This window comes from Arachis hypogaea, chromosome 4 (assembly GCF_003086295.3).
Source record: "Arachis hypogaea cultivar Tifrunner chromosome 4, arahy.Tifrunner.gnm2.J5K5, whole genome shotgun sequence".
NCBI lineage: Eukaryota > Viridiplantae > Streptophyta > Magnoliopsida > Fabales > Fabaceae > Arachis > Arachis hypogaea.
Window position 1 is genome coordinate 324,240 of NC_092039.1, and position 16,881 is coordinate 341,120.

Genomic DNA, 16,881 nt, shown 5'->3' on the forward strand with positions numbered 1-16,881 from the left:
TGCTTAATGACTTAAAGAAGGTTCGATTTTGAAATCAATTCAATAGTTAGGAATGGCAACAAATCTTCATAAGATGGTTCTTCATTTTTATTTAGTAAAATATTTTTGGTTTTTGTTTCCGTTTTATTTTTGTCATGGACCTTAGTTTATTATTCTCACTTAGTGAAAGAAGCGGTAGATACCCAATAATATATATCGATCTTAAGTTTTAACAAATTAAAAAAAATCACAACCATAATAAAATTTAATATAATTCATCCAAATGTATCAAATTAAACACAAATTCAAAATAATAACATATACAAAAAATTTCTATTTTATAAATTAAAATAGAATAAACTAAAATTACTTACATAACTTTTATATATATATATATATATATATATATATATATATATATATATATATATATATATATATATATATATATATATAAGAGCATTTAAGTAATTTTTTTTGCGATAATTTTGCAGGTCTTGCAAGACAAATACCTTGATCTCCATTTATTCGTGGGAGAGGATCTTCATTTCTATTAGAATTTTGCAAATTTCTGTTAGTCTTCTCGTTACGAGTGAACTTTATAGATATCTGTGGATGCATATATTTTTTTTGTCATCCTTAGCAATAACAAAAAATAAAATGAGTTAGTTTTTAGTCTTGGGGCTAAGGAAATTGGTTAATGGAATGTTTTAGTGTTCTATATAACTATTTATGTATAACGAGTGCTAGAAATTAGTATTTTTGTTAAATTTTGGTCAATATTTAATTATAAAAAAAATTAAATAATTTTATACCATTAAAAATATCATTGATGATTAATTGATAACTAAAAATTACAAAATTTATTAGCTCTCTTTATCTATTTTTAAAATAATATTAAAATTTTATAAATTAAAAGTTAACTTTCATTATAGAATTTAATTTTTAAATAAATTATTCTTCATGTATTAATAAGGTGACGAGAAATGCTAAGTGACATATTACTATTAATAAATTACTAAAAAATTACGAGTTATTATTTTTATACAAAATTAATAGTTAAAATTTATTAAATAATTTAATATATTTAATTAAATTATTATTTAATAAATTTTAATTATTAATTTCATATAAAAACGACAGCACATTAATCTTGACTTAATAAATTTCATATTTTTTTATTTTTTTTATAGATAAACTTTAACAACTAATAAAAAATAAATTACTTTTGTACGATGATAAGATAATTGATCTAAACATTGCCTCAAAGTTTAATTAACTTTCATGTGTAAAGGCGGCCTACAATTTAAAAGTAGAAAATCTTATTTTATTAAATTAAATAAATTGACGATATTGGCGTTTCATCCCCCACCAACCCCAATTGTTTTCTACATAAAGAAATTTATATTGATTTATAACAGATATTTTCCCAGAATATAACCTTCCAAAAGCACAGTTGAAGAAAACGAAAATGTTTGGGAAATACAAATTTTCAGCTTAAAACTATTCCAATTTTTTTTTTTTACTTTATTTATATGATTTCAGTTCATTACAAACATGTTAACAAGAAGTAATGAAGGTGTTTTATACTATGTATAGCGAGTCAATACATATCTTGTTATCATTATTATACGTGATGCAAATTCTCATTGGTTATGTTAACTAAATTTAATTATTTAAGTTAAATTATTAATATAAAATATATATTAAAAATAAATTAAATTATATATACATAAATATATTAATAATTAATTTTAATAATTAATGATAGTGTACAAATAATATTTTTGAAGCAGATGCCACCAACCACCGTTATAAAATATGTATTCTTGTGCCCTGTAAATTGCAGAGTTACATGCACAATTAAATCCACAAAAAGAAAGTTGCAGTTAATTTAAATTAAGACTTGGAACAAGCAAGCAGACACACACACACACACAACTGAGTGCCATGGCATCTTCTTCTGCTTCATCTGCATGTACCAAACACATTTTCTCCTCCACCCTCACTTCCTCTTCCTCCTCCTCCACCACCTCTCTTCTCTCATTCCGCGACACCACCATCTCCATACCCAAGCTACTTTCCCACTCCAAGCACCACCAACGCTTCTACTTTGCGGTCAACAACGCCGTCAAAACCACCGTTGACACCACACTACCCTCCTCTGTGTCCACCACCACCAACCCCAATGACTCTGTCGTGGCCGCAAAACCCACCATCCTGGTGTCCGAGAAGCTGGGAAGCGCGGGAATCGAGGTGCTCCGCGCATTCGGACACGTGGAATGCGCATACGACCTCTCTCCGGAGGATCTGTGCAAGAAGATCTCAAGCTGCGACGCTCTCATCGTGAGGAGCGGCACCAAGGTGACGCGGCAAGTGTTGGAGGCCGCAAAGGGAAGGTTGAAGGTTGTTGGAAGAGCCGGCGTGGGCATTGACAACGTGGATCTGCAAGCTGCCACCGAGTTCGGTTGCCTGGTTGTGAATGCTCCGACTGCCAACACGATCGCCGCCGCCGAGCATGGCATCGCTCTCCTGGCCGGCATGGCGAGAAACGTTGCTCAGGCGGATGCCTCCATGAAAGCCGGGAAATGGGAAAGAAGCAAGTATGTGGGAGTGTCACTGGTGGGGAAGACATTGGCGGTGATGGGATTCGGAAAAGTTGGATCTGAGGTGGCAAGGCGGGCAAAGGGGTTGGGAATGAACGTCATTGCACACGACCCCTACGCTCCTGCAGACAGAGCCCGTGCTGTTGGTGTCGAACTTGTGTCCTTCGATCAGGCAGTTTCCACCGCTGATTTCATCTCCCTTCACATGCCCCTCACTCCCGCCACCAACAAGATCTTCAACGACCACACCTTCTCTCGGATGAAGAAGGGCGTCCGCATCGTCAACGTCGCCAGAGGAGGTGTTATTGACGAGGACGCACTCGTTAAGGCCCTTGATGACGGAATTGTGGCTCAGGCAGCCCTTGATGTGTTCAGCGAGGAGCCCCCGGCAAAAGACAGCAAGCTCATTCAACACCGCAACGTGACTGTGACCCCTCATCTTGGAGCTAGCACTAAAGAGGCTCAGGAGGGTGTTGCTATTGAGATTGCGGAGGCTGTGGTTGGTGCCTTGAAGGGCGAGCTGTCGTCAACCGCTGTGAATGCTCCCATGGTACCCCCGGAGGTAGTCTCAGAACTGGCTCCCTATGTGGTGCTAGCGGAGAAGCTGGGGAGACTAGCCGTACAATTGGTTTCGGGGGGGAAAGGAATCCAGTCCGTGAAGGTGGTGTACACAACAGGCAGGGACCCTGATGACCTGGACACCAGGCTCCTCCGAGCCATGATCACCAAGGGAATCATCGAGCCAATCTCAGATGCCATTGTAAACCTTGTGAATGCCGATTTCACGGCCAAGCAGAAAGGCCTTCGCATCAGCGAGGAGAGAGTGGTGGTGGACTCATCCCCTGATCTGCCCGTTCACTCCATCCAGGTGCAGGTGTCCAACGTGGAGTCCAAATTCGCCAGCGCTGTGCTGGATGGTGGCCAGATCAGCATCGAAGGGAAGGTGAAGTACGGTGTGCCGCACCTCACCAGCGTTGGATCCTTTGCGGTCGATGTCAGCCTTGAAGGGAACCTCATCTTGTGCAGGCAGGTGGACCAGCCCGGGATGATCGGCCGCGTCGGCAACATATTGGGGGACGAGAATGTGAATGTCAGCTTCATGAGTGTGGGAAGGACTTCCAGGAGAAGGAAGGCCATCATGGCCATTGGTGTCGATGAGGAGCCTAACAAGGACACTCTTCACAAGATTGGTGCTGTCCCTGCTATTGAAGAGTTTGTCTTCCTCAACCTCTAGCAATGCAATTTCCTCAACTATTTTTCTTCATTCACAAAATTATATTCATCAATATGTATTGGATATGATTGAGAATAAAACTAGCACATACAGCTAGCTAGTAGCTTGCAATTCTATCATGCTCTGCCTCTCTCCACAAGTGTTTTCTAGCTTTACATTTATGTCTTATGTTGATTATGGAGGCAGCAGCTTCTTGATGTTCCAAGCATTGCTATAAATCTGACACAAGTTTATGGTTCAAGCATAAATGTTAGGTGAGATTCATAAATTATTATATATATTCATACATGTCAGATTATGTTTAAATTTATGTTTGTGTGAAAAATTTTTCCATTATAAAATGGTTCATATTTTGATTTCTTGTGCTAATAATGTGCTTCCTTTGTCCATTCTCAAGTGTCATTTTTAGGGTTTAAGAGGTAATACTGTCTAGCAAGAAATGTTTGTATCTACGATAACGTCCAAATAAATAAAGTAAAGTATGAGAAGCCAATGGAATACTTGTACAATGTGAACAATAGAAGTAATACTATCTAGCAAGGAATGTTTGTATCTACAATAAGGTCCAAATAAATAATGCCGAAACAGATTACACATACAATGTTTATACGCGGCGATGGGTTGTGACTTGTGATTGTGAAGTCCCTTCTCAGTTACTAATCCTATCCTATGCAGAAAATTGAAAGCTATTATAAGTTATAACATAACAATCCAAGAAACATAATAGTACCAAGGTTCAGTCCTATCAATTCCTAATTACAAATTTCGCGCAATAACGATTCTCGAAAATTTTCTATATATAACTGCATTCGAGCCAGTAGCAGACAAACTCTATAGATACTCACGTAAAGCATAATCAGTACACAAATATGTTGGATTTTGGGGTATGCGAATCGATGCAATGTTGCACATTTTCAACTTATCCCAAGTTAGTTATGTTCCATGTGTAAACAAAGCAGAAATATTCAATCAGCTGAGGAAATTGCTCAGTCACTATGGACGGACCTAATTTCAAGATTAGGAAGAAGCACATGATTCTACTCCATTTTTAATTTGAGTAGTGCACCAAAAGAGGTTCTCGTAAAAAAATACTAAAAAATACATAGCATTTTACAATAGAAAGTGTAACTTCCTTTCGAATTTGATGCTAGTTATGAACTTATGATGATGTTGATAAAGCAACGTTGCACATTGTTGTTATTTGGTTGGATAAAAAATTCAACGTCAGCTTTTAAGTAAGAGAATGGATAATCGCCAGTTTTAGACTTTTCTTTTTCATATACTAAAAATGCATAATATCCCTCCTCCCTTTTATTTCTCTCGTGTTTCTCTTTAATATTGCAAAATATATACAAACTAAATTTGTTTTTTTTTTTTGGTGACAAACTAAATTTGTTTGAGTTCTGAGAATATTTAAATATATATAAAAATATTTCATGAAAAATACATTTTATTTGCTTTAAAAAAACTTAGTCGGGAAAAGGGAAGTGCATAGAGTAGAAATTAAAGAGAGAGGCAAGGTGGTTTACTTCGTTTCTTGGTTTCTTTTTTCTTTGCTTAGAATTTGGTAGAATACATAATAACTAGATTAGATTAGGTTAGGGTTTCTCTCTCTCCTCTCTCTCTCTCTCTCTCTCTCTGAATCTCATCGTAGCCATGGCTGGCACCGGCATCCACCCCTATCACCAGCAATGGCCCCCCGCGGCTGCCGCTCCTCCCCCTCCGCCACCTCCTGCCGCCGCACCTGCTCCCCCTGCTCCTCCCCACCCCGCCGAAGAGGTAGCTCTCCTTTTCACCTTCTTACAACTTTCTTGCTTGAAAAATGGGAAAGTGATTTGTGTGTTGGGTTAGGTTCGAACGATATTCATCACAGGGCTTCCGGAGGACGTGAAGGAGAGGGAGCTACTGAATCTGATGCGGTGGCTTCCCGGATTCGAAGCGTCTCAGCTGAATTTCAAGGCCGAAAAGCCCATGGGCTTCGCACTCTTCTCCACCGCCCACCAAGCAATTGCCGCCAAGGACATCCTTCAGGACATGCTCTTCGATCCCGACACCAAGTCCGTCCTCCACACCGAGATGGCCAAGAAGAACCTCTTCGTCAAGAGAGGTCCTCTCTTTTTCTTTCACTTTCTAGCTGCATTTATGAAATGTGTTATCTTAACTGAAACTGATTGCTGCTACAAGCAAGAATCCTGAAATTTTAACTGTTTGATGTGTTGTTCTTACTATGGTATGTGATGAAAATGAGTGGTGTGTGGAAATTTTTACCTACTAGTGCTTGCTATGCTGCTACTGTTATTCTCTTTTTTCAGCCTACTTATCTTGATTTCTTTGTAAGGAATAGGGGCTGATGCGGGTGCGTTTGACCAGAGTAAGCGATTGCGGACAGCTGGGGATTATACGCACACTGGTTATACAAGTCCTTCCCCTTTCCATCCTCCACCACCACCCGTTTGGGGACCACATGGGTAAACACTATGTTTTTCCAAAAACGTTTCTTATTTTTCTGGAGAAGTCCAGAGTCAAAGCTGTAATAAGAAGATAGGGATTTTCTTTTGCATGCCGCTTCCTATAACTCACTAAATCCAGTACGGTTGGTCTTAGTTTGCAAGTTGTGACAGTTTATCTGTATTTCCTGATTAGGTACATGGCTCCACCGCCGCCTCCTCCATATGATCCATATGGAGGCTACCCCGTTGCGCCAGTGCCAATGCCTACTCCTGCTCCAATAGCAGCGCCTAGCAGTTATGTTCCAGTTCAGGTAATAAATTGTGTGTTGCTTTCACCTGATTTCACCATATATGATTATGTCCTTACTCCTTATCTTGTGATACTAACAACATAAGGGAAGATATTTGAAATATTCTGCAAACCTGCTCTTTAAATGCGTTCACATGAAATTTCTTTACCTTGCTTTATTATTTGGTCCATAGATTTAAGATAGTGTCACAGAGGTTATTGTTTTGATTAGAACAATGCTGCGTTATACTACATGGATCAGATAGCACTGCATTGTTCTATTGTAAACAATGCTTACAGACAAACCAGTATAATTTAATTCTTATAAGCTCGCTAACGAAAACATGTTTTGTTCATATTCATCTTTTTAAAATGAAATTCTCATTTTTCAAAGGCTCACACATAAAGCCTTTGATGGTAAGCTATTCTATTTTGAACACAAGATAAATCTTGTCGTGATCTTGTTTTATTGTATGCTTGCCAATAGACACGGTGTTTTTGGTGTTTATTTCGTCAGTTGCGTTGATCTTTCCCCTCAGTAATTAAGTTTCTTAATATCTCCTTTAATGTTGTCTATAGATGATTAATAAATGTATTGTGTCGGACTTTTGTTCTTCTGTACAGAACACAAAAGATAACCCTCCTTGCAACACCCTGTTTATTGGGAACTTGGGAGAGAACATTAATGAGGAAGAAGTGAGGGGACTTTTCAGTGCGTAAGTAGATCTTATCTGTTGATACTGGCTAGTTTAAATGCTGCTTTCTATGCTCTCTCAAATACAGAAATGGTGTTTCAACATGAATTTGTGATGCAGACAACCTGGTTTTAAGCAAATGAAGATTTTAAGACAGGAGAGGCATACTGTTTGCTTCATTGAGTTTGAAGTCAGTAACCTCTTGATCTTCTTTGTAGCTTCTATTGTTGAATAAATATAAACTTATAATTGTTAGTTCCCTATCTGTGTTATTTTCATTGAAATGATTTATCCTCGGCTTATATCCAATAACCGAAATGTTGCAGGATGTGAATAGTGCTACCAATGTACACCATAATTTGCAGGGAGCTGTTATCCCAAGTTCTGGTTCAGTTGGCATGCGAATACAATATCCTTTTTTATGTTCTCAAGGGGCTGAATTTTTTTTAATCTGTTAAGATATTTATTTCGAGCATGTTGAACTCTTCAAAATTGATCAAACATTTGGGGTTGGGAATTTCGGTATTGCTATAAAAATTGGTTAAAGTTGCTGCAATTTTTTCAATGTACCAGGCATGGCTTTATTGGTCTGAAACCATGCATCAACGATGGTCCTCAACTATGGGTTCCTTTAATTTTTTTGTTCTCATGGAAGTTTCCTGTAATTATCTCTTAACATTAGAAAAATATGTCAGCATTTGCATCCGATTTGGTATAAATTACTTGGACCTTTTCATTCTGTGCTTTAGATGTGGAGTTCTTTGTAGATTCCTTGACTTCTTAGAAGATATTCAAAGAATCCATTTGGAAAGAGAAAAGATGGCAATGTACCACTTGCCGTTCCTGGTGCCAACGGAACTCCACCAACAAATATGACTTATCAATAGCTTGAAGGGGATGTACTCTGTTCTTTATGATCCAAGACATGTTTCTACATGATAGGATGCATCTTGCAGCTGTTACATGCATCCATTGATTATCAAGTCATCACCATTAGCATCCCTGCTCATGTGAATGAATGCACTGTGGCATCATATACATACATTTGGCTGTTATACTCATCAGACATGCATCTCTTTACAGCATGTGTTGGTTCCATATTAATTTTCTAGTTGTTTAGATGACATTGTCATTTGTAGAACTGATGCATGTGTCTTAATTTTGTTTGAACTGTGTGCTTTGCTGTCATATATATTCTATGTTCATTGATGCTAGGAATGCTTATCCAAAAAGCATGAAGCTAACAACTTTCCAACTATAGGATCATTTGTTGCTTATTTGACATCATATCTTACACTGATGCTTTAATTTCATGGCACAAATTCTCTAGGATACGGAGAAATAAGGTCACACCAATAGTCATGCTTCCCCCCCTTAAGCTATCACATTGTCATTACACCACATTTTTAGCCTCTTTAGTTTCATCTGAAACTGAATCCATCATGGCTAATCATGCTTCCTCTTCTGCCATCATTACTATTGTCATCAAACCTCATTCATGGCCTTTTTTAGCAACTGAATACGTCATCACTCCATTTGATCAGAGCATTGATATTGATGCTTTGAAATTCAAGCTATTGAGAGCTATTCAAGAAATTTGGGGAGTTATATGTTGTCTGATTTATACAGGACTTCAATAGGACAAGCTTTTATTTGATAATGGGAGGTTCGGTACTGCTGCTGCCATATTGTTGCAGGTAATTTTTTGTTTTCTTGGGAAGACTACCATCTAGCTTCGAAATTCTTTTGATTATCAAGTGAAGCAGCCATTGAATTATAGGGAACCCAAGTTTCTCATTAAGCAATTGAATATATTGTCAAAATATAGTATGGTTCCAGATTTAAATTCCTGAGAACTAATAGGTTTAAATCTAGATGATAATTTACTGGTTGTTCTGACCCTACTATGAACGAGCTTCAAGTTTTTGCATGGAAATGGAAAATTTCAAATCCATTTTAACGAGGGATCATACCAGAAGTGCTGATTAAGTTTTACCATTTATTTCTTACTCAGTGAGACACAGTTTACTTAACGGGTATCTTCATGATTCAACTAACAATTTAGGTTATTGGACATTTGCCACTGACAACGTTTCCAGTGCTTTTCAGAACAGAATGGACCTACCTGGTTTATATTTTCTGCAGTCATACTACAATATATTTGATGAGGTTGCTTAGAAAGTTGGTTTATAAATGACCTAATTCATATTTCATTTATTTCCACGTAATCTATCAACCTAATTTTGAATGGGGATGAGGTATTCTCCACTAGGGATGTGATACATCACCTGCTGAAAATGATAGGAGTTACGATGTAAATTTGGAGTACTTTCCCCTATTGTAGCACATTTAACTATTTATAATTGTGGTGAAATCCACATTATTTTACATCTTAGACTAGGTATATCACTTAGCCATTTTTATGGGTTGCCCGATTGTTGAATTATGTGAGTATCTTTTAATAATTGATTAAATTAACATGAAATGATGAAACATTACCATCGTCTTTGTTACTTAACCTATTTGGAATGGATTAGTTGGGCAAGAAATTTTTTAATGGCGTTTTTATTCTCTTTGATAAACTAACTGTTTATGGTTACTGCGGTATATGTATGCACCTATATGCCTAGTGTTGCATTAATTCAATATGATATTAATGTAGCTATGACCTAATGTCAATAATAAATAAAATTACCCATAGAAATGAAGCAGCAATAAAAGCTTCATTCAATCCGAAAAGAAAAATGAACTTCCTTGTAAGAGATTTTATAATTTCTATCTTAGTAAGAAGAAAGAGAAATTGAGTGCTCGTGATTATATTTTTCGAAGAAAACAAATGAAATAGTCAATGTAGGTCTACATACTATGTCATCCAAGCAAATGGAACTTAGAAATTTGGAGAAAGCTTGCTTGAAAAGAATAATATGTGAGAATAAGAAACAAATAATCAAATCAACATTTACAAATCAAGGGACAACCTGAATTTTTTAGGAATACCTGACTATAAAAAACTTAAATCTACAGAAATGCAGGGTTACATCCCCATCTCCCACGAAATTAAGACATGAACGACGGGAAAACTTACTAAAAGAAAAAGGGAAAGCATCAGAAGAGCAAAGAGAAAAATCTTATGGGAGTACAGAAATATGGCAGAAATTCCTTAATGAAAAATGGAGTGTGTGTCGTAATATACAAGGGACAAGGATGAATGAAACTATTCATTACGAGCTACTATGGGATCTGACAGATGAAATGGATTGAGCCGAGACTGACGCGGTTGGACTGTTAAGATCTCTCTCACCATTTATTTCTTTTGGTTTTCCACTTAGCCTCTCCATAGCATCTTGACATATTTCGTTAAACCATTCGTCTTCAGGCAATTCGCTGCCAACAAAGGAGATATGTATGAATCGAAAATAAGAGCCAGAGCCAATGCCTTAAACGGCACAACTATCAATGGGAGGGAAAATAGAAAGCAAAACATTCAAATGACCCGTAGGAGTAGCCTACCTATATGGATCCATCCCTGTTGCCGAAAATGCTGCCATTGCTTTGGTTATAATCTCATTGACAGTTCGTTGCAGATTCCTTGACAAATACCGACCTTGGGAGGCAAAACATACCACAAACTTCATATCCAAATAGAACTGCACAAAGCACCCAAAATGTAATATTATTCGATGTCAATAAACCATTACATCATATTGCAAGCATACACTTCCAAGGATTCTAAGAACAACAATGTCAGAAAATAAATGCACAGCTCAATGTACATTCTTTACGACAACAAAATAGCCTTGAAACAGAAGCAGCATATAATAAGCAGTAATGAACCCTTCTCATTCTGTTGCAGCTAATTTTCAGCCATTGAATTTGGTTAGTTTCCATATATTCCATAGTTGCTATTGGCTACTGTAGTTTAGTTCAATGAAAGAATATGGTAGTCAAAAATTTTTTTCTCATGATAGCAATGGTTTAGAACAGAAGGCAAGAACTTTATCATTAGGTGATACAACTATACAAGAATTGCCATAAAAAACTCAACCGACCATATTTTTATATAAAGCATCTATTCCTGTCCAGTTTGCAATATGTATTTTTAATGATTAGTTAATCACTTCATCAATGAATATTCATCCACAAAATAAGCAAACAATCCTGATTCCATACCTGTTGGAGACCAAGAGGACCCAAAGGCCTTGGCCCTTCTTCAATATCATCCCAAAAGCTTTGGTCTTCTGAAAGCCACAAAATAACAGTTTCTGTAAGTCTCATCAAGAGCAATGTCGCAAATCTTTCCCTCCCTACAAACATATCTGCTGCGAAATTGGACATTCTGTTCAGTTTTATGAAAAGTTCCTGGACAATAACAAAAGAGCCTGATCAGATCTTCAATCATATATGCAGAAATTAAAAAGTTTGTAAAGAATATCATTCATAGAAAAAGATAAAAGAAATCTAGTAACAAATAAATGTCATAACAGTTTCAAAGAATAATAGCTCTTTCAAATCCAATGTCCAACTCATAGTTATAGAAGATGGCTGTCTTTGAGATTTGAAAGTAAAAACTAGTGAGTAATCAGTTTGAAAATCAAAATAAAAATCAAGTTGAGGTTAGCAATTTAGCATCTATGGAAATGAATTGGGAAGACTATCAAAGTACATGAGCCATTCAGATAAAAAAATGATCATAACCACCTAAGAAAACGGAAGAAGCTTAGATACTAAACAATTTCAAGCAGGATATAGCCATGAGGCCACTGAATCAGAATCTAAGACATTACAAATACATCTCATGCAGAACAAAGCCAACAAAGAAAAGCAACATTCCACACTCTAAGAACCATATGAGGCAGAAAACTTTTCAAAATATAATCTCATGAAGGTAGTATCAGATTCAAATATTGTATTTTCAAAATACCTGAAAAATCAAAGATGGAAGCCATTCAATTTCATCTGCATTTCCATCCATATTTATATACATGTTGGCTGTGAGATGACTATCACCATCCTCTGCAAAAATGAGGTCCAAAGCATGTTGACGACAGAATGTATCTTTTAATCTGTCAACAGAACTAACAAGTCGTCTCCTCCATTCTCTTTGTTCAGGATGACGATTTTGCCTGTCAGAGATTCTTCTCCTATTATCATCCTTGTAAGCAGACTGATTTATGGGAGATAGTTTCATGGCTGCACGCGGAAGTAGTTCATCTGCTAGTAATGAAGCATTAGCAAGCAATGCAATCTGCTGGGCTTCAGTCTCAGCAATTCGAACAAGTTTGTTTCCAGATTCTTCAAAGCTTAGTTCTTCCTCCATTGATATAGGTAATGCTTTTATGAGCATGCTGATATAAGAGTTAAACACCTGAAACAACCCTTCCAAAGCTTGGCCTCCCAACTGCATACTAAGCAGTGGTCCTACATCCTCAAAGAAGTCCTGTATAAGCATAAACATCCAGCATGAAGTGATTGATACACAAGAAAACATGCAGGGAGTTCTTTCAAAAAAGGAAAAGAAAGAGAAACAAGAAGTGAAGAGAACATAAAGAGAGTTAAAATGAATTAAAATATGCCGGGATGTGTGTATTCCAGTAAAAAGACAATTATTTACTCGATCTCGTCAAAGAGAAGGTTCAGCATGCTGTTGAGACAAAACTGAGAGAATCATGAAAAGATTCAATTTTAAGGAAAAGATTCAGATTGAGAATCATATAAACAAATATCTGCGTTTAGCTTAGAACATCAATTTACACAGTTCCAACCAATGCTACATCCTTATTTTGAATTAACATTCATTCCATGTAAAAAACATTACCTAGTCAATGCTAGATTCTCACCTGGACCATCAAATTGAAGCGATGAGCACTACTTGTAAGTTTATGTTGAAATGTTGTTGTATTATTCATTGATATGCTTGAAGGTCTTCCAGTCTGACGATTAGATGGAGGGTTTGTGAGTACCCAATCATCAGCGGCTGCCAAAGCAGCAGTGCTCTCCTGAATTCGTTTCAGATTAGCATCTAATGCTTGTTCCACACTAGGCCTAAAAAGTTTCAAAAGCACAGGACAAAGAGCCAGGCCACGTGCCTCCAACAATGAGCAATGACCCAATGCTATTTGAACACACTCCGCAGCAGCTCTTAAACCACCAGCAGCTGCTGACGAAGCTAATGCATGCCTTTTCACCAGAAGAGCAAATGCCTCTGTTTGCTTCGTAGCCCACATCACAAGTTCAGAAGTATAAGCCGGCTCCTCACCAAAAATGGCCAATGAATCACTTGCAGCTTGTGCTATTGCAGAAAATACCAGTTGTGCAAGAGCTGCAGTATATGCTCCTCCATATGAGGTGCTTGATGGGCGAAGACTTTGCATGTTATACTGATATCGTTGCAGATGGGCATTAAGCAACAAGCTGTGAGCATTGGGACCATCTCCAAGCCTTTTAAGGGCTGAAATTGATGCACGAAGTTCAGCCCCACGAGTGGAAGGCTGACAAGCAGCTTCAGCAAGCTGATCAGCTAATTTCTGCCTACGTTTGTTAATGGAATTCTGTAGAGACAAAAGTAAAGATGGACTGAGAGATTTCATCTTTTTTGCCTCAGAATATATACGATCTCCTTCATCAAGGGCGGCCAAAGCTTCATCAACACGCTTTTCAGCCAATAGAACATCCAAAAGATCAGGAAACTCAACTAGCCATTTGTCCAGGTCTGATGTCTCCCTATCTTCAGAATTTGATAATGCATTTTCAGAAAAACCATTCGAATTGGAGATAGACAATGAGTCAATGTGAACTCCCTCAGCCAAACCATGTATCAAGGCAGCTTGTGTAGACAGCAGGTTTCTGATAGATGAAAGCTCCCCTTCTAAATCTGATATCTCCTTAGATGTTCTGTAATGTATTACACATTGCAAAAATTTAAACAAGACCGGTGATAAATCAGTTAAATAACATGAAAATGTTTTCTTCCTTCCTTTTTAATATCACGATCTAATTTTATTATATAAAAAAATGATTTTATTACAGCTCTTTTAATTGTTTTTAATATTTGTGTATTTGGTTGAATGTTTATGAATTATAACTAACCGTATGAAGGCAGCATAGTTAGCATAGACACTTCGACGCATCTCCTCGGCAGAAGCTTTTTTCAAATCCACTAGATATGTGCATAATTGTTTTATTTCCTGAATAACAAAGATGACATTATCATAATTGATTAGGAAAATTAAATGAAAGAACATACAAACCTTCTCTAAGATGTTGGAAACAAGTTACAGCCAATAAGGCAACAAATGGTTACACTGCAATATCACTAAATGGAAGCAAAAAAGAGCCCAACAAACTGAGTGATCATCACTGTGGGCACTACTTCTGTTCTTCGACAAATTTAATATGCTATGATCCAACAAAACTATTTTGCAACTACAAGAGACCTATACAGACACTCAATAGTGTAAAGAAGACACATCTCTGATTGAATAAACCATAATAAAGGTAGGAAATAAACTGATATAAAGTCTCCCTTTTCATTCATTATAAGGACATAATAACCAATAGAAAACAATTGACACTTTTGTGTTTGGTCTAGACAACCACTATCTAGAGTTTATTCGACTATAACTAATTTGACTTTATCCGTGTTGATTTATGTTAAAATTCACGAATTTAAACTCAATATCTTACATTCTTGCTTAAGAGAAAGTGAGGAACAAGTGTCAAACAAGATTGGCTACCTGTGAGTCCCATATCAGTTGGTGCCTAACTGCCTAGGTGTAATTAGTGCCACCTTGTCTTAGGCTCATAGCTGCCTAACTTTCAGGATAAGCACTCATATAGATTTAAAAAACCGCAATCTAAAAATGTGGTTGCCAAAATCGTGGGGAAAAAAATTAGAAAAATGAGATGCTAGACTTGGTGTCTAACCGGTTGAAATTTTGCTACAAGTATTATCACATAATGCGATAGTAGTGACATGAGACCAACACCTCTAGCCAGGAAAGATGAATTATTTGCAAAGTTTCCATTGTACTTCATACTATTTGTTTTAAACTTTTTCCAAAAGTATATAAGAAATAGGGTAATTGAATATATTTATTTATAACATGAATTAGTGTAAGGAGAAGTTGGCGGAAAGTTTATTCCCTTGTCCAAGAAACCGAATGAAACCGAGGCAAAGGATTTCAGGAAAAATAAAAATAAAACATTCATTAGCATTATGGAAGAAATCAACTGTCCCTCCATTTGGGGAGAAAATGGAGAGTTGGCTACAAGCATGCTAACATTATTGTTTGTCACCTTTATCCTAACAAATACTGAAGCCTATATAAGAACACGTGTGCTGCTTCTATTAACACTATCAATAAATCTAGTTTTCTTCCATTTCTTCAAATGTTTTTGGCATTCAAACGATGAAAGAATCATATTGTCCTAGTTTGATAAATTCCGATCACGGCTCGGAAAATTGAATTACATCTTCCCACATTTACTCCTACACCATCATCCCAGCAATTCGTCCCCAGTACCAAAAATCGCAAAGGCGTTCTAACAAATGGTCAAAATTACAGCTATAATCGGTCAACCACAGGTACAACTAGAATCTGAGTGCCGAATTGGCAAAACACAATCCCAACTAAGATAAAATCTACTACAGCTTCCAAAGCCAAGACTAAATAGCATCGAAACGAATCATAGAAATTCTAATTTCCGATTTACCGATAACAAAAAATGTTAAAAAAGCGAAGAAAATTGAAGCACGATAATGAAAGTTTACCTTGTCGCTGAGGGAACACTTAGACTGGACATAGCCCTCTGCATCGAACTTGTCAGACTTGAAAGGATGCAAACCTTCCTCGAGCTTAGGTCCGTTCTCCTTGACAGTGGCGGTGATGCTTCTTGACCGTGACGTCTTGCCCGTCGCCATAAGCAGCGAGCTCGGAGACACGAGATCAGCAAAATTAGGGTTCAGAAATTGGCAGAACAAAAAAACTGTTAGATCCACGCGCAAATCTTAGAAACAGTGATTGTTACGGAGGAAGAATGCAGCATGCAAGCTCAAGTGTGAGCGCGTGAGTGCGTGAAGAACAGTAGAGATAGAAAAGAAGAAGAAGAAGAAAAGATCCCAAGGAAAGCGGTGTTGCTGGAGAGAGAAAGTGAATGCAGAGCCAGCCAGCAACGCCAACAATACTACGCCTCGTCCTTCTCTCTCTCTCTCTCCAATTTAACTGTTTTTTTTTTACTTCTACTACTTTTCTTTTCTTTTTTTAATAAAAATTTATATTATTTTTCCTCCTAATTCAACTATGACTTGCTTTAGGAGCAGTTTTCACTTTTTCTCATATTTGGTTTTACCTGTAAATGATGCATCCTTTGCAACGAGAGTTGGTGGGAAACAAATGTTTTGGTAAATGAGATATTGGATAACAAATCATGCAAAATTTATACGTGGTGGTAAATAATATGGTCTATATTGTATAGTGGCTGGTTTCTTGCCTAAAATGTAGAGATGGATATTTAGAAATGTCAAAATAATTGACATGAGATTTTCATTCATGTCTTATAGATTTACCATTGATCTGAGATATCTTAAAGTTTAATATGAAGAAAAAAGAACAATGGATTTGCACTTTTT

The 16,881-nt window shown here is 36.9% G+C and overlaps 3 protein-coding genes across 5 annotated transcripts; 2 read left to right on the plus strand and 1 right to left on the minus strand.

The window, feature by feature from the left end:
- Positions 1-1,418: 1,418 nt before the first annotated feature.
- On the plus strand, positions 1,419-4,067 carry LOC112795532 (D-3-phosphoglycerate dehydrogenase 2, chloroplastic). Its single transcript, XM_025837490.3, has one exon. The coding sequence runs from the start codon at positions 1,930-1,932 to the stop codon at positions 3,817-3,819; it is 1,890 nt and encodes a 629-aa protein (XP_025693275.1). The 5' UTR covers positions 1,419-1,929; the 3' UTR covers positions 3,820-4,067.
- A 1,199-nt stretch (positions 4,068-5,266) lies between these two features.
- LOC112795535 (uncharacterized) lies at positions 5,267-9,641 on the plus strand. 3 transcript variants are annotated; one of them, XR_003198916.3, is made up of 9 exons: positions 5,267-5,598; positions 5,671-5,926; positions 6,164-6,287; positions 6,463-6,580; positions 7,183-7,274; positions 7,374-7,443; positions 7,580-7,662; positions 8,041-8,950; positions 9,268-9,641. XR_003198916.3 is itself a non-coding variant. In XM_025837494.3 (8 exons), the coding sequence occupies exons 1-8, from the start codon at positions 5,476-5,478 to the stop codon at positions 8,138-8,140; spliced, it is 966 nt and encodes a 321-aa protein (XP_025693279.1). In that variant the 5' UTR covers positions 5,267-5,475; the 3' UTR covers positions 8,141-9,641. The 3 variants fall into 3 exon arrangements, 1 of the variants encoding a protein (XP_025693279.1); XR_003198917.3 differs by having other exon boundaries at positions 9,319-9,641; XM_025837494.3 differs by having other exon boundaries at positions 8,041-9,641.
- Positions 9,642-10,147: 506 nt separating this feature from the next.
- LOC112795533 (exocyst complex component EXO84B) lies at positions 10,148-16,542 on the minus strand. Its single transcript, XM_025837491.3, has 7 exons — positions 16,024-16,542; positions 14,340-14,437; positions 13,091-14,144; positions 12,175-12,690; positions 11,424-11,612; positions 10,764-10,900; positions 10,148-10,637 (listed from the first exon to the last, which is right to left on the minus strand). The coding sequence occupies exons 1-7, from the start codon at positions 16,171-16,173 to the stop codon at positions 10,475-10,477; spliced, it is 2,307 nt and encodes a 768-aa protein (XP_025693276.1). The 5' UTR covers positions 16,174-16,542; the 3' UTR covers positions 10,148-10,474.
- Positions 16,543-16,881: the final 339 nt, after the last annotated feature.

Coding starts and splice junctions, on each gene's coding strand:
- LOC112795532 (XM_025837490.3), top strand. CDS start 1,930: ATGGCATCTTCTTCTGCTTCATCTGCATGTACCAAACACATTTTCTCC.
- LOC112795535 (XM_025837494.3), top strand. CDS start 5,476: ATGGCTGGCACCGGCATCCACCCCTATCACCAGCAATGGCCCCCCGCG. Junction 6,288..6,462: donor CCCGTTTGGGGACCACATGG/GTAAACACTATG, acceptor TTTCCTGATTAG/GTACATGGCTCCACCGCCGC. Junction 7,444..7,579: donor TTTGCTTCATTGAGTTTGAA/GTCAGTAACCTC, acceptor GAAATGTTGCAG/GATGTGAATAGTGCTACCAA.
- LOC112795533 (XM_025837491.3), bottom strand. CDS start 16,173: ATGGCGACGGGCAAGACGTCACGGTCAAGAAGCATCACCGCCACTGTC. Junction 12,691..13,090: donor GCTTCAATTTGATGGTCCAG/GTGAGAATCTAG, acceptor ATGCTTATACAG/GACTTCTTTGAGGATGTAGG. Junction 10,638..10,763: donor ACAGGGATGGATCCATATAG/GTAGGCTACTCC, acceptor CTTTGTTGGCAG/CGAATTGCCTGAAGACGAAT.